A 13,400-nucleotide genomic window follows, 5' to 3' on the forward strand; every position below is an offset into this window, starting at 1 on the left:
GATAGTTTCCTAATTTTTTAATCTTTACCCAAAGAAATGCCTAGTGTAAAACACAATGGTTTGAATTTTCATTTCACATGAAAGAATATGTAGAAGAGGTGAATGTGTATCTGGACTGTACTCATGTAAGAATTCTTACTTCTAAGGGAATTTTAAGGTCATTTCTGAGTAAGGAGTAAGATAATGGGGATTTAATCAATGCCATAAATGCAGTCATCTTTCCTATTAAGTAATAGTTAACACTTAAATAGCATTTTCTATGTGGTAGACAACAACTCTATGCGATATTATTATTATTAGCTCCATTTTAAAGATGAGACAGGGTCAAAGGTTAACCAACTTGTCCAAAGTCATCTATATGGTATGTGGCAGAGTGGAGAGTTGAAGCTTGGCAGTCTGATTTCAGGGTATGTGCTTGTAATATTAACAAAGAGAAGAGTAGTGGAGCAGTGGTTAAAAAAAAAAACATGGGATTACAGAAATGGGAGAGGTACAAAGACAAGAGTCAAGGAACACTAAAGGGACAAGGAAATACTTCCAACTCCCTTTTCCTCCATTCCTCCTACCACTAGAGAAGGCTTTTGTAGTTGTTGGTTGTAGAACTCTATAATTACATATAACAATTTATTGGTACCTGCTGGGGATGGGGAGAAGGGTCAAGTTGGTATTACATTTGTACTTAAAAGAATGATGATGATTGAAAGGAGAATGGCCATAGTGATGACTATAATCTTTTTGAAGTGTTTCCACCATATCCTCCCAAGAATCTTTCTTGTTTTTTGGGATCCTTTGGCCTGAAATGAAAATAAACACAAATTTAATGTTTTCTTTCCATTTCTGGATTAATGTGCACACTACAATACTTATTAGAACGATTTAGAAGAACAGATTTAATTTGGGTTTGACCAATCACAAAAAGTCTCAATAAGTCTGAGCAGCTGTTATAAAATGATGCACCAAGATTCTTTATTGTGTTCAGCTATATACTTTTATTGGCTTTATTAATTTTGTGACCTTGAATAAGTTACTAACTCTCTGAACTTGTTTCCTCATCTTAACATCATGATTTTACTTAAATTCCACTATCCCCTACAACCCTATTTAAAATTGCTACCCCATCTCCATTCCAGAAGCCCTCTTCTTCTTCAATACATTATTTTTCTCCAAAGTACTTATCTCTTATCTAACAATATGTACATTTTACTTATTTGTTGTTTGTTGAGAACGTAAGTTCTATGAAGGCAGGGATTTTTTGTCTGTTTCATTCACTGCTATATTCCCAACAGTGAACAACATAGAGCAGGTGTTCAATTATAATAGTATTTGTTGAAAAAATGAATGACTAAATCTATTAAATGAGGACAGTAGTATCTGCCACATAGTAGCCCAGATTGTGAGGATTAACTGAGGTAGTGAATATAGTATATCGAGACTGGATATAAGAATAAATTATGCCATTAATATTTTAATGAATAATGAGATGGACTTCGTTAAGTACGATACAAAAAGTTTCATATCTTAATTAACCTAAACAAAATAGCTCACTTTTATTAAATTTTATTAAGATTATTGAAAGAATCCAAGGAGCAGTGGAGAGAAATGAAACACGGTCACACGGAATTGTAAAATCCTTCCCCCCATCCCCTGAAGTAAGCTTTATTGTTTTCATTTGGTCTACTCCTTTTTATTTTTAAAATATATGTAACTGCTTTTCCTATAGCATGATACAAATAAATTGTTTGATGCTTACATGGATTTCTGCTATCTGCCACCTGGATGAGTAAAACTCTAACATATTTCAGTTATCTTTCTTCGTGCAACAGATCTGCTTTTTTACTCTCAGTATATATGGTGATTTTCCAAGAACAAAATCAAGGTATGTACATGATTACAGTGCATGCTATAAATGGCATGAGTCCTGGTATGCCACTCAGATGGTCTCATGACTAGTGTATGACAAGTTATGGGAGCCCCAGGTTTATATATCCAAGATGCTGGTGGTTATTCTCAAGGATCTGGCGTATGGAAGCTACTGACTACATATACTTTCCAAGATGTTATAATTTATTGAATGCTTAAAGTGCAGGTACTATAGGACATGCATTATATGTATTTTTGCATAATAATATGCAATACTTATAATAACCCTAGGTGAATATTCCTGTTTTATAGTGTTGAAGAAAATGAGGCTCAGAATGGTTTAAGTTGCTTGCCTCAGAGTAAGTGGTGGAGCTGGAATTCAAATCTAGAATTGCATGACTATACTGCCTCGTGTAGAAACAGTGAATTAAGGTATAAATGGACTTTATATCTTTCTCTTAGATTATTTATTCTCTTTTATTAATGTAGCATGTATATATAGTTTGAAAAGTCAGAATTCTATAAGGCTTATGAGTAAAAACTGCATTTTCCTGCCCTGCTCCTCTTCAACCTGATCCCATTTTTCAGAGGTAATCACTTTCAGCTCTTTTTCGTGTGTTTTGTTAATTGCTGTATCTCTATTTCCTGGAACAGTGGTTCTCTCCTGGGGATAAATTTGCCCTCCAGAGGACGTTTGGCGATATCAGGAGACATTTTTGACTGTCATGACTGTAGGGGTGCTACTGGGCATCTAATGGATAGAAGCCAGGAATGCTGTTGAATACCCTACAATGCATAGGACAGTCTAGAGTGTGCCACGGCTGAGAAACCCTGACCTAAAACAGTGTCTGACATGTAGTGGGTGCTCAGTAAATACTTGTTGAATGCACCTCATTTAGCTGTTTATTTTTTCCTGCTGTTTGTTTTCCTCTGTATTGCTAGAAACCATATATATATATATTTTTTCTTGATTTTTCCTGTTTCCAACTATAGAAAAGGGGATATAACTTCTACCATACCTCCAAACCCCCCTTCCCCAAACACATACCTTTCCTATTCTTTTTGTTTAATTAAAGCTTTGTAACTATTCCCTGAGACATGGAGCATATTTGACTACATTGACTTTAGTGTATAGCTTTTTGGTTTCTCTAGAGCTAATAATAGGTAGATAGTTAAAATGTTTTCATTTATTAGTTTTTAATCTACCAACCAGTAATTCATTCCCAAACTCTCCAAAGGAGCTGGAAAATATCCTTCCTTTGATGGCTCCTCTGTTGGATCCTTCTGCTTTATCTTGAAGTTCCTCACAGAGCCTTTTGATCTACTCCAGTGTGGTTTGGTTGGGGTCTAGGTTTGCTACACCTATAGCTTTAATCTTCAGATCTTTCTGCACCAGTATCCTGGGAATGCCCTTCTCTTGTGCTGGGCCTTTTGCTTTTTCAGTCTCATTTCGTTCCCTTTCTTGATTGACTTCCTTCTGTTGGTGAAAAATTTCTGCTGAAAACTTCTTAGAAAGGGTGAGTGGGAGATATGTTTCTGAGAATTTACATGCCTAGAAATGTCTTGATTCTACCCTTGGTAATTTGGGTATAGAAGTCTAATGTGGAAATCATTTTCCTTCAGAATTTTAAAAGCATTCCTTCATTTTTGTTTAGCACCCATATATTGCTTTTGCAAAATCTGTTATTCTAATTGCCAAGTCTTTGTTTTTTCTCTCTCTCTAAAAACCTTCAGAATCTTCTCTTCCTTTTTAACGTTCTATAATTTCGAGATTACATGCCCTGCTATGATCCTCTTTTGTTGTTCATTGAATCTGTAAATTCATGTTATTTAGTTCTAGGATTTTTTCTTGTATTAATCTGATTTTCTCCCCTCTGATTCCTTCATTTTCTTTTTCTGAAAATCCTGTTATTCATATGTTGGATCTCTTAGACTGATTCTCTGTCCTTTCTCTCTCTTTTTGCTCTGCTCTCTGAGAGAATATCTCAACTTTATATTACAATCATTCTATTTAATTTAAAAATTTTACTGTTGTTTTAACTTCCAAAAGATCTTTTTGTTCTATGAATAAGCTTTTACATAGCTTTCCATTCTTGTTTCAGGGTTGTACAATATTGTCTTCTATTATTTCTCCGAAGACATTAGAGAGGTTTTTTTTTTTTTTTTTTAATAAATTTATTTATTTAATTTTGGCTGCGTTGGGTCTTTGTTGCCGTCCGCGGGCTTTCTCTAGTTGTGGTGGGTGGGGGCTACTCTTTGTTGCAGTGGCTTCTCTTGTTGCGGAACACGGGCTCTAGGCACACGGGCTCAGTAGTTGTGGCTTGCAGGCTCTAGAGCTCAGGCTCAGTAGTTGTGGCGCATGGGCTTAGTTGCTCCGCGGCATGTGGGATCTTCCCGGACCAGCAGCTTTTACTGCTCTAATGAGGCTCGAACTCGTGTCCCCTGCATTGGCAGGCAGATTCTTAACCACTGCGTCACCAGGGAAGCCCTGTTTGCTTTTTTTAAGTGAAGTATAATTTACAATATTGTGTTAGTTTCAGGTGTACAGCACAGTGATTCAGATATACATACATATGTATATGTGTGTATATATATATGTATATGTGTGTGTGTGTGTGTGTATATATATATATATATATATATATACACACACACACACATATATATTCCTTTTCAGATTCTTTTCCCTTATAGGTTATTACAAAATATTGAGTATAGTTCCCTGTGCTATACAGTAGGTCCTTATTGGTTATCTATTTTATACATAGTAGTGTGTTCATGTTAATCCCAAACTTCTAATTTATCCTTCTCCCCAGAGAGATTTTTTTTTTTAAATGAAGCTTTCTTTTGCTTCTGCATTATCTGTTTTGTCTGAGTTCCTTTTTTCTGTTTACTTTGATTTTTTTTTTATTATAGAGATTTTTCTCAAATATCTCATGATCTAAAATGATGATTGGAAACTCCATATGAGTGAGTGAGGGCTATCATTTGGTGGGCTTCACTATAGGATAATCTGGTATGAACCTGACTATTTCATTGGGGGAATGCCTCAATATCTGTAGGTCAGTATCTGTAGGTCTTTTTTCCTTGGCCTCGTGAGTTTTCTTAGGGAGGAATCCTCTAATCTCCTGCCTGGGTGAAGCTGACTGTGAGAGAGGTTGGGGAATGGTCACCCTATTCAGGATGCAGATTTTTACTTAGTCCACCTAATTTTAATATGATGGTCACTCTGGCCTTAACTGCACCTGGTAAATGAGTTTAGAATCTCTTAGGTCTTTTGTCTTTAGATAATACAATTTATTATCCTTTGTCAGGGGTAAGGAGAGGAAACTGTGGCTGTAAAAAGTCGGGAAGGGGCTCTACGGGTAAAATGTTCCTTTTAAACACATTATACCCAATCTCTTCTTTCTAGACCCATACTGCTTTTAGAAGTACCATGTGTCTCCTTTTAGAAGTACGATGTGTGTCCAATTTCTGATCCTTTCCAAGGTTCTATGGCCTGGATCATTTGGCATCTTAATATCTTCTGCTATAAGCTTGTTTTTCGAACTTTTACTGCTCTAATGAGGCTATTAAGTACTCAGAACCCATTTTCCTAGCTTCCAAAATTTTGAAATTTCTTTTCTCTTGTTCTTTTTCTAAAAAATCCTAGTGGTTTATACATTAAAATCTCTAATTGTTGTTTTACCTATCATTTTGTTGGAGTTTTGAGAGGATACCAAAATAAATGTATATGTTTAATCTGCAAGTTAAAATCCATGACCCATATTTATCTGTAGGCAGACTGACAGAAAGCTTATTGGCCTACTTTTTGTTAAAAAGCCAAATCTGCTTTTTAAGAATAGTTGGGTCTGTTACAAAAAGATCAAGAGAGAGAAAATTAATTTAGCTAGGCAAAAATAGAGGGTTTAGTGAGAATGATTATGTGATATCTGTGTGAAAATAATCTGAGAACAATTGTAAAATATTTCAGTCAAATTTCATCTTTATTTTTTTTTCCTTTATTTTATTTTTTTGCTGCACTGCGCATGGCATGTGGGATCTTAGTTTCCCGACCAGGAATCAAACCGGCAGCCCCTGCAGTGGAAGTGGGGAGTCTTAACCACTGAACCACCAGGGAAGTCCCAAATTTAATCTTTTATTGAGCTGCTTCTACTCAACTGGCTTCAAAGAGGAAGTCATTTTTCCCCATGTAATCATGAATATACAATATATACATAAAAGTGGGATTTGTTTGGAAGGAAAGGCAGTAAAGTGAAAAAAAAATCTCAATTTTTTTGCTATAACTTTCTGGGATTTAGATGTTGCCTCTTTTCTGATAAGAAAGAAACATGATATAATCTAATAAAAAAGTAATAGATCCAGTGATATAGTGGATTATGTAACCCTATAACCCTGCCACTATTACTACTCAGAAATGCTAGATAAAATATAAGAAGCAAACTTTTAAATGCATAACTGATATTGGAAGAAAGTAAGAGTAAGGCCAAGTGCAGGAACCTAGGAAAGCAGTGAGAAGTTGCACTGATGGTGCAGCTCCTCTGGATTTGGGAAGGTGATGATGTTGGCCTCTGCCATGCAGGCAGGGCTTAGGATTTAGTGCTCACAGTGGGCTAACCCTTGGGCTCACGTGAGGAAAGCAATGAAACTACTCAATTTCCATCCTTCCTATTAACTAGGCTCAAAGCTTTGGAGTCTTCCTTGACTCTCTCTCACCTCGTGGCCAATCTGTCAGCAACTCTAATTCGCTCCACCTTCAAAATATATCCAGAATCCAACCACTTCTCATCACCTATATTGCAGTCAATATTCATTTAGTGTTACCTACACCTTTACCACTATCTATATAGTTCCTTTAGAATTTCCTTTAGTGATAAACTTCCAGATGTGATAAAGACAGCCAGCTATCCACTGAAGACTTTGAGTTCCCCTTCCATAATGTAGAGTTGTTGCTGGCAAGAGACTGTCCAATCACAGATCACATTTCTCAGGCCCTTCACCCCACCCCTTGCTGTGTCCTCTCTCTACCCCATGTACCTATGCAAAGCTATAAGACTAATTCCTACCAATAGATTGTGAGTAGAAATGATGGGTGTCACTTTTGGGCTGAACTGGCTCAAAGCAAATGTGCTTCTTCCACTCCCTGTTTAACCAGCTGCCACCTGAAATTGAAAGATTCTGAGGGGCCAAAGGCAATGACAGAGTCACAAAATGGAAAAAACTTGGGTTTCTGGATTACCCTGTGGAAGTCTGCTCACTGAAAGCCTGCCTTATACTGTTATACAACTGAGAAATTAACCTCTGTTGAGTTAAAACACTGAAAACTTGAGGTATGTTGGTATAGCTAATGTTTCTCTAATAGTGAAATTGTAGTAGGATGAGATGTTGTTATTATCAATACAGAACTCTAAAACATGTAGCGCTGGCTTAGCCATCAGGTGGTAGGCACAGAAGAAACTGATAATAGAGTCTGGAAAGATAAAGACCAATGCTCTTCAGGGTAAAATATTTGCTAAAACTATTGCCTGTGACAATTTGGAAGGCAGGCAAAATACTACTGAGTCTGTCCTTTTAGAAGAAAAGGTTGGAAAATAGAAAGGTAGTAGTGTGAGTTCTTGTTACTGGCTACATTTAGCAAGGCAGCAACTGGCTGGTTTGCAAGAAGAAATGAAAAGGAATAGAGAGACTGCAGAAATGTGGAACATTGGAAGATTGGATAAGCTGATGGTTTTGGGGCCCAAATAATAAGACATTAGATTAAAAAGGCCTTTTAATGACAGATGCCCATTAAGATTCTACCCTTCCTCAATTACAACCCCCCCCCAAACCTATTAAAAATGGACAAATGACTTGAAATGCAAATCAAAGTAAGATACCACTTCACACCAGTAGGATGGCTAAAAAAAAAAAAAAAAAAAAAAAAAGGAAAAATAACAAGTGCTGAAGAGGATGTGGAGAAATTGGAACCCTCTTACATTACTGGTGGGAAGGTAAAATGGTTCAACCACTGTGGAAAATAGTTTGGAAATTCCTCAAAAAGTTTAAATAGAATTACCATATAATCCAGCAATTCCATTCCTATGTACATACATAAAAGAATTGAAAACAACTATTCAAACAAAAACTTGTACACAAATGTTCATAGCAGCATTATTCACAGTAGCCAAAAGGCAGAAACAACACAGATGTCCATCATTTGATGAATGGATAAACAAGTTGTAAATCTATACAATGGAATATTATTCAGCCAGAAAGGAATGAAGTACTGATACATGCTACAACATGGATGACCCTCGAAAACATCATGCTAAGTGAAAGAAGCCAGACACAAAAGACAACAGATTGTATAATTCCATTTATATGAAATACTCAGAATTGGTAAATCCATAGAGACAGAAAGTAGGTTATTGGTTGTTAGGGGCTGGGGAGTAATTGCTTAATGGGCATGAAGTTTATTTTTGGGGTGATAAAATGTTTTGGAACTAGATGGAGGTGGTGGGTACACAACATCGTGAATGTACCAATTGCCACTGAATTGTATACTTTAAAATGTTAATTTTTTGTTATGTGAATTTTACCTCAATTACAAAAAGATTGTGCCCTGCATTAGAGATCAGATTAAGGGTATAAGCTTCCTATCCAACCAAGCCTAATGGCCTCAAGGTAGTTGCCTTTAACTTGAGAGGGAGGCATGAACAAGGAAGCAAAGAAAATACATATTGGAAAGGATAAAAAAAACCAGTCATTTTTCATATATGATGGCATTTCTATGTAGAAAATGCAAATAAGTCCACAAACAAACAGTATTACCATAAAAGAGTTCAGCAAGACTTGGGATACAAAATCAGTATGCAAAAATTGACTGCGTTCCTATTAACCAAAAATTTTTTGAAAATGTAGTTTCAAAAATATCATAGGGCTTCCCTGGTGGCGCAGTGGTTGAAAGTCCGCCTGCCGATGCAGGGGACACGGGTTCGTGCCCCGGTCCGGGAAGATCCCACATGCTGCGGAGCGGCTGGGCCCGTGAGCCATGGCCGCTGAGCCTGCGCGTCCGGAGCCTGTGCTCCGCAACGGGAGAGGCCACAACAGTGAGAGGCCCGCGTACCGCAAAAAAAAAAAAAAAACCAATAAAAAATATCATATACAATAGCAACAAAAACAGTAATATATCAAGAAATAAATCTCAGAAAAGTTGTACAAGACCCTTAGGGGAAAAATTATAAAACTCTACTGAAAGATTTTGAAAGAGACTTAGAAAAATGAAGAGACATAGCATGTTCAGAGAAGGGAAAACAGTATTTTAAAGGTGTCAGTTCTCCCCATATTAATGTAATTCCAACTAATATCCCAACAATTTGTGTGTGTGTGTGTGTGTGTGTGTGTGTAACTTGAGATGTAGAATCTAAAATTCCCCGAAAGAGAAAGAAGCAAGCCTTGCCAACATAATTTCTAAAAAAGAGAAAGTAGACGAACTTGCCCTATAAGATATTAAGACTTCTCATAAAACCACAGTAACTAAAATGGTGTAGTACTGGCCCAAGGAAATAGAAATAGATCAGAAGAATATAATACATACGAATCAAAAGAATGAAAATTGTTTACATATGAAAACATTATATGTGGCAAGGTTGGCATTACAAACCAAATGGGAAAGTCTGAGCTATTTAATAAATGGTCGTTTGGGCAACTGGTTATTTATACAGAAAATAATAGAATTTGATTCCTACCTCACATTTTATGCAAAAATAAAATTCCAGATGTTTTAAAGGTTCATGTTTAAGAAGCAGAAATAAAAACTTTTAGGAGACAATATAAGAGTATCTTTATAACCTGGCGAAAGGAAGGCATTCTTAAGACACAGAAAGCATAAAGGACAGGACTGATACATTTGCCTACATGAAAGTTAAAGACATCTGTCCTGATAAATGGATAAAGAAGAAGTGGTACATATATACAATGGAATAATACTCAGCCATAAAAAAATGAAATAATGCCATCTGCAGCAACATGGATGCAGCTAGAGATTATCATACTAAGTAAGTCAGAAAGAGGAAGACAAATACCATATGATATCATTATATATGGAATCTAAAATATGACACAAGTAAACCTATCTATGAAACAGACTCACGGGCATAGAGAAAAGACCGGTGGTTGCCAAGGGGGAGGGGGTTGGGAAGGGATGGATTGGAGGATGGGGTTAGCAGATGTAAGCTTTTATATATAGAATGGATAAACAACAAGGTCCTACTGTACAGCACAGAGAACTATATTCAATATCCTATGATAAACCATAATGGAAAAGAATATAAAAATGAATGTATATATAGTTATATATGTATAACTGAATCGCTTTGCTGTATAGCAGAAATTAACACAACAGTGTAAATCAACTACACTTCAATAAAAAAAAATAGTAAAGAGAAAAGACTTCTGTCCTAAAAAAGACACAATACACAAAGTTAAAATCAATCCACATACTGGGAGAACATATTTACACTTTCTACAACTAAGTATTAGGATGAAGATTATATACTCATTCATTATTCTAATAGTTATAAAATTAGTATTTTATATATATATACTAAATTATTAAAAAAGATAAGCACCCCATTAGCAAAATGGGCAAAGGATATCAACAGGCCACTCACAGAAGAAACGCTAATGGTTAATAAACAAAAATTTCTCTCTGTCATCCCAAATTAGGGAAGTGCAAATCAAGACAATAGTTACTTTCTTTCCCCTACCAGATTGTTAAAAGTTATAATCTAATAATCTCAGGTTTTGGAAAGACAGTGTGGAGCGATGGGGCCTCTCGTACAGCGCCAATGGGAGTATAAACTGGCACGACACTTTGGAAAGCAATTTTGAAACATTTGTCTAATTCAAAGGTGCACATATTTTAAGATCCAGCAATTCCATTTCTATGTATATATTATAGAACAGTGGGTCAAAAATGGGATCTAGCATCCCAGGGGGTTGTAGAAGATGACCCACTGGAGAGCAGGAAAATAATATTAGAACCATATCTATTTGTTCATTTTAATCTAAAAAACAAGAAGGAAATGAAAATATTTAAAATTTAACATACACTGACATTTTCCCTAGGTATGATGTAAAATGGTAAATCATGAAAGTTAAGATGTTTTGAGGGTAGAGGGGAAATTCCACAGTGATGCAGAGTTGGCCACAGCGGACCCCTTTGTCCACTCTCTTGTAGTGTATTGCAATATCTACAATTTATATGGGTAAGTGAATTATGGGTAATATTATTTAGTTTTAACTAAGCTAAAGTAGACATGTGACTTAATTATACTAACAAGGCAAAGGTAAACAACAAGAAAATGACAAAGAGGATATATCTCTGCTTCTAGTTTGAACACTACCTGCCATATTTAGAGACTTAAAAAATAGTCATTTGTAATCAAATCTGGCTTTTAATCACACTATCATTAAAATACATTATTAAAATTTTTCTTAGAGAGACATAGTTTTAATTTTCTTAAGAAAAATTATTTAATATTTTATTTCATCTTTGTCTCATTCTTTTAATTTCTATTAGTATGTTTTAATATATAACATTACTATCGAAGAATATATATAATTTATATATATTTAAATGCATTCTCAAGAATATTTTATGAATAAGTATGCATGATCAAAAAACTCTATAGACCATTGTCTTAGAAACATTTTGTAAATGTGTACTAAAAGACATGTACAAGGGTGTTCAGTGCAGTGTTGTTCATAATAAAGAAGTTGGAATCTACGTTAATATTTATTAAAAGGGGAAAGGATAAGTATTTCTGTATTACTTAAAATAGTAATGATATGCTGTCAGAAGCTAAATTGATAAATTAGAGCTAAGTGTATCAAAATGAATACATTTCAAAAACATAATGTTGAACTAAAAACTCAGGTTGCAGAAGGATAGGTTCATTATAATGTCATAAATACAAAGTTTAAAAATGCAAACCAATACTACAGATACATATATAGCTACACATATATAGCAGAGGAATCAAAACATGCATACAAATGATTCAAATCAAATTCACGATAGCGGTTCTTCTGGTGAGGGAGTGGAATGGGCTTGGGAAAGGTACACAGGGGACTTTAATTATATGTATAATTTTATTTCTTTAAGAAACAAAGGCCCAAACCAAATGTGGCAAAATATTAAGTCCAGATAAAGCTGGCTGATGATTACAAGGGTATTAGATATATTATTCTCAAAACTTTTTCATAGGGACTTCCCTGGTGGTCCAGTGGTTAAGAATCCGTCTTGCAATGCACAGGATGCTGGTTCAATCCCTGGTCTGGGAACTAAGATCCCACATGCCCCAGGGCAACTAAACCCACGCCACAGTTACTGAACCTGCTTGCTCTGGAGCCCGCGCGCCTGTGCACCGCAGCAAAGAGCCTGCACGCCGCAACAAAAGATCCCGTGTGCGCAACTAAGACCCAAGGCAGCTAATAAATAAATAAATATTTTAAAAAACCCTTTTTCATATACTTGAAATAAATGTTGAACGAGTTAAGGAATTTTCTGACTAATTTCAAAATGCCTTGTAAAAATGTAGATACTATCAGTTATCCACTGTTTGGCTGTTATGCTTTATCCGTCTATTATGACACTTAACACATACTTTATATTGCAGTTAGGTTTATACAAATATGTCTCCTGCAGTAGATTAAACTGTGGCAAGTATCTTATTCCATTCTTTTATCCCTGAAGATGACAAGCATAATATCCTGTATATAACAGGCCCCCAAAGAATGTTTATTAATGAACAATGAATGAATCTAAATGGCTTGGACAGTTTTATCTGAACTCTTGTGTTATAACTCTCATAAAGACAACAACTGCAATGCTAGACAATGATTTACTTTATTAATTCTTCTTTGTAGATTATACAAACTGATGTGACATCTTTTTCCTGCTATAAAAACAATGTAGAGGATTGCTTTGTTTAAGTAAGTAGTGTTCGATTTAACTAACATTGAGTGCTTGTTTGCTGGGGTTGTGGCTATCATATTCATCCTTATTATTCTTAGTGCCTATTATAGAGCCTGGTAGACAGTAGATCTTCAAAAGATATTTGTTTAATTGATCAATAAATACAAGGTGCAGGGATGGCATACATGAGAGAGGCATAAACTCAGTCTGGGCAATGGATGAGGAGATGATTCTTGAGTTGGGTTTTGATGGATGAGTAGAAGTTTTCCAGGGGAAGGAAAAAGAGGGAACAGTATGCATAAAGGTGTGAAATAATGCAACAGGTATTTTGGAGAACTACAAATAGTCTGATATTTTTTGAGATTTATAAACTACAAGACATGACCTCTGGGTGATATGACTGGCAATATAATCAGAAGAAAGCTCACTAAGTTAGGGAGGTTGGACTCTGCCCTGCTTGGACAAAGGGGCACCACTAGAGGGTTTCAAAAAGGCTATAGATAACGCTCATACTTGCATTTTAAAAGAATAGTGTCGGTATGGAGGATGACTGGAGCAGAGTAGAACCAAAAATAGGGAG

General features: G+C 35.6%; 1 protein-coding gene across 1 annotated transcript in view; it reads right to left on the bottom strand.

The window, feature by feature from the left end:
• Positions 1 to 270: 270 nt before the first annotated feature.
• LOC114903250 (vesicle-associated membrane protein 714-like) overlaps positions 271 to 13,400 on the bottom strand; it is a 31,359-nt gene continuing 18,229 nt past the window's right edge. Inside the window, exon 6 of the mRNA XM_029236090.1 lies at positions 271 to 794. Coding sequence (XP_029091923.1) covers positions 657 to 794 — 138 coding nt within the window. The 3' untranslated portion in view covers positions 271 to 656. The remainder of the gene's footprint in view (positions 795 to 13,400) is intronic.

Source organism: Monodon monoceros, unplaced genomic scaffold (genome assembly GCF_005190385.1).
Source record: "Monodon monoceros isolate NGI ecotype Baffin Bay Population unplaced genomic scaffold, NGI_Narwhal_1 Super_Scaffold_20, whole genome shotgun sequence".
Lineage (NCBI taxonomy): Eukaryota > Metazoa > Chordata > Mammalia > Artiodactyla > Monodontidae > Monodon > Monodon monoceros.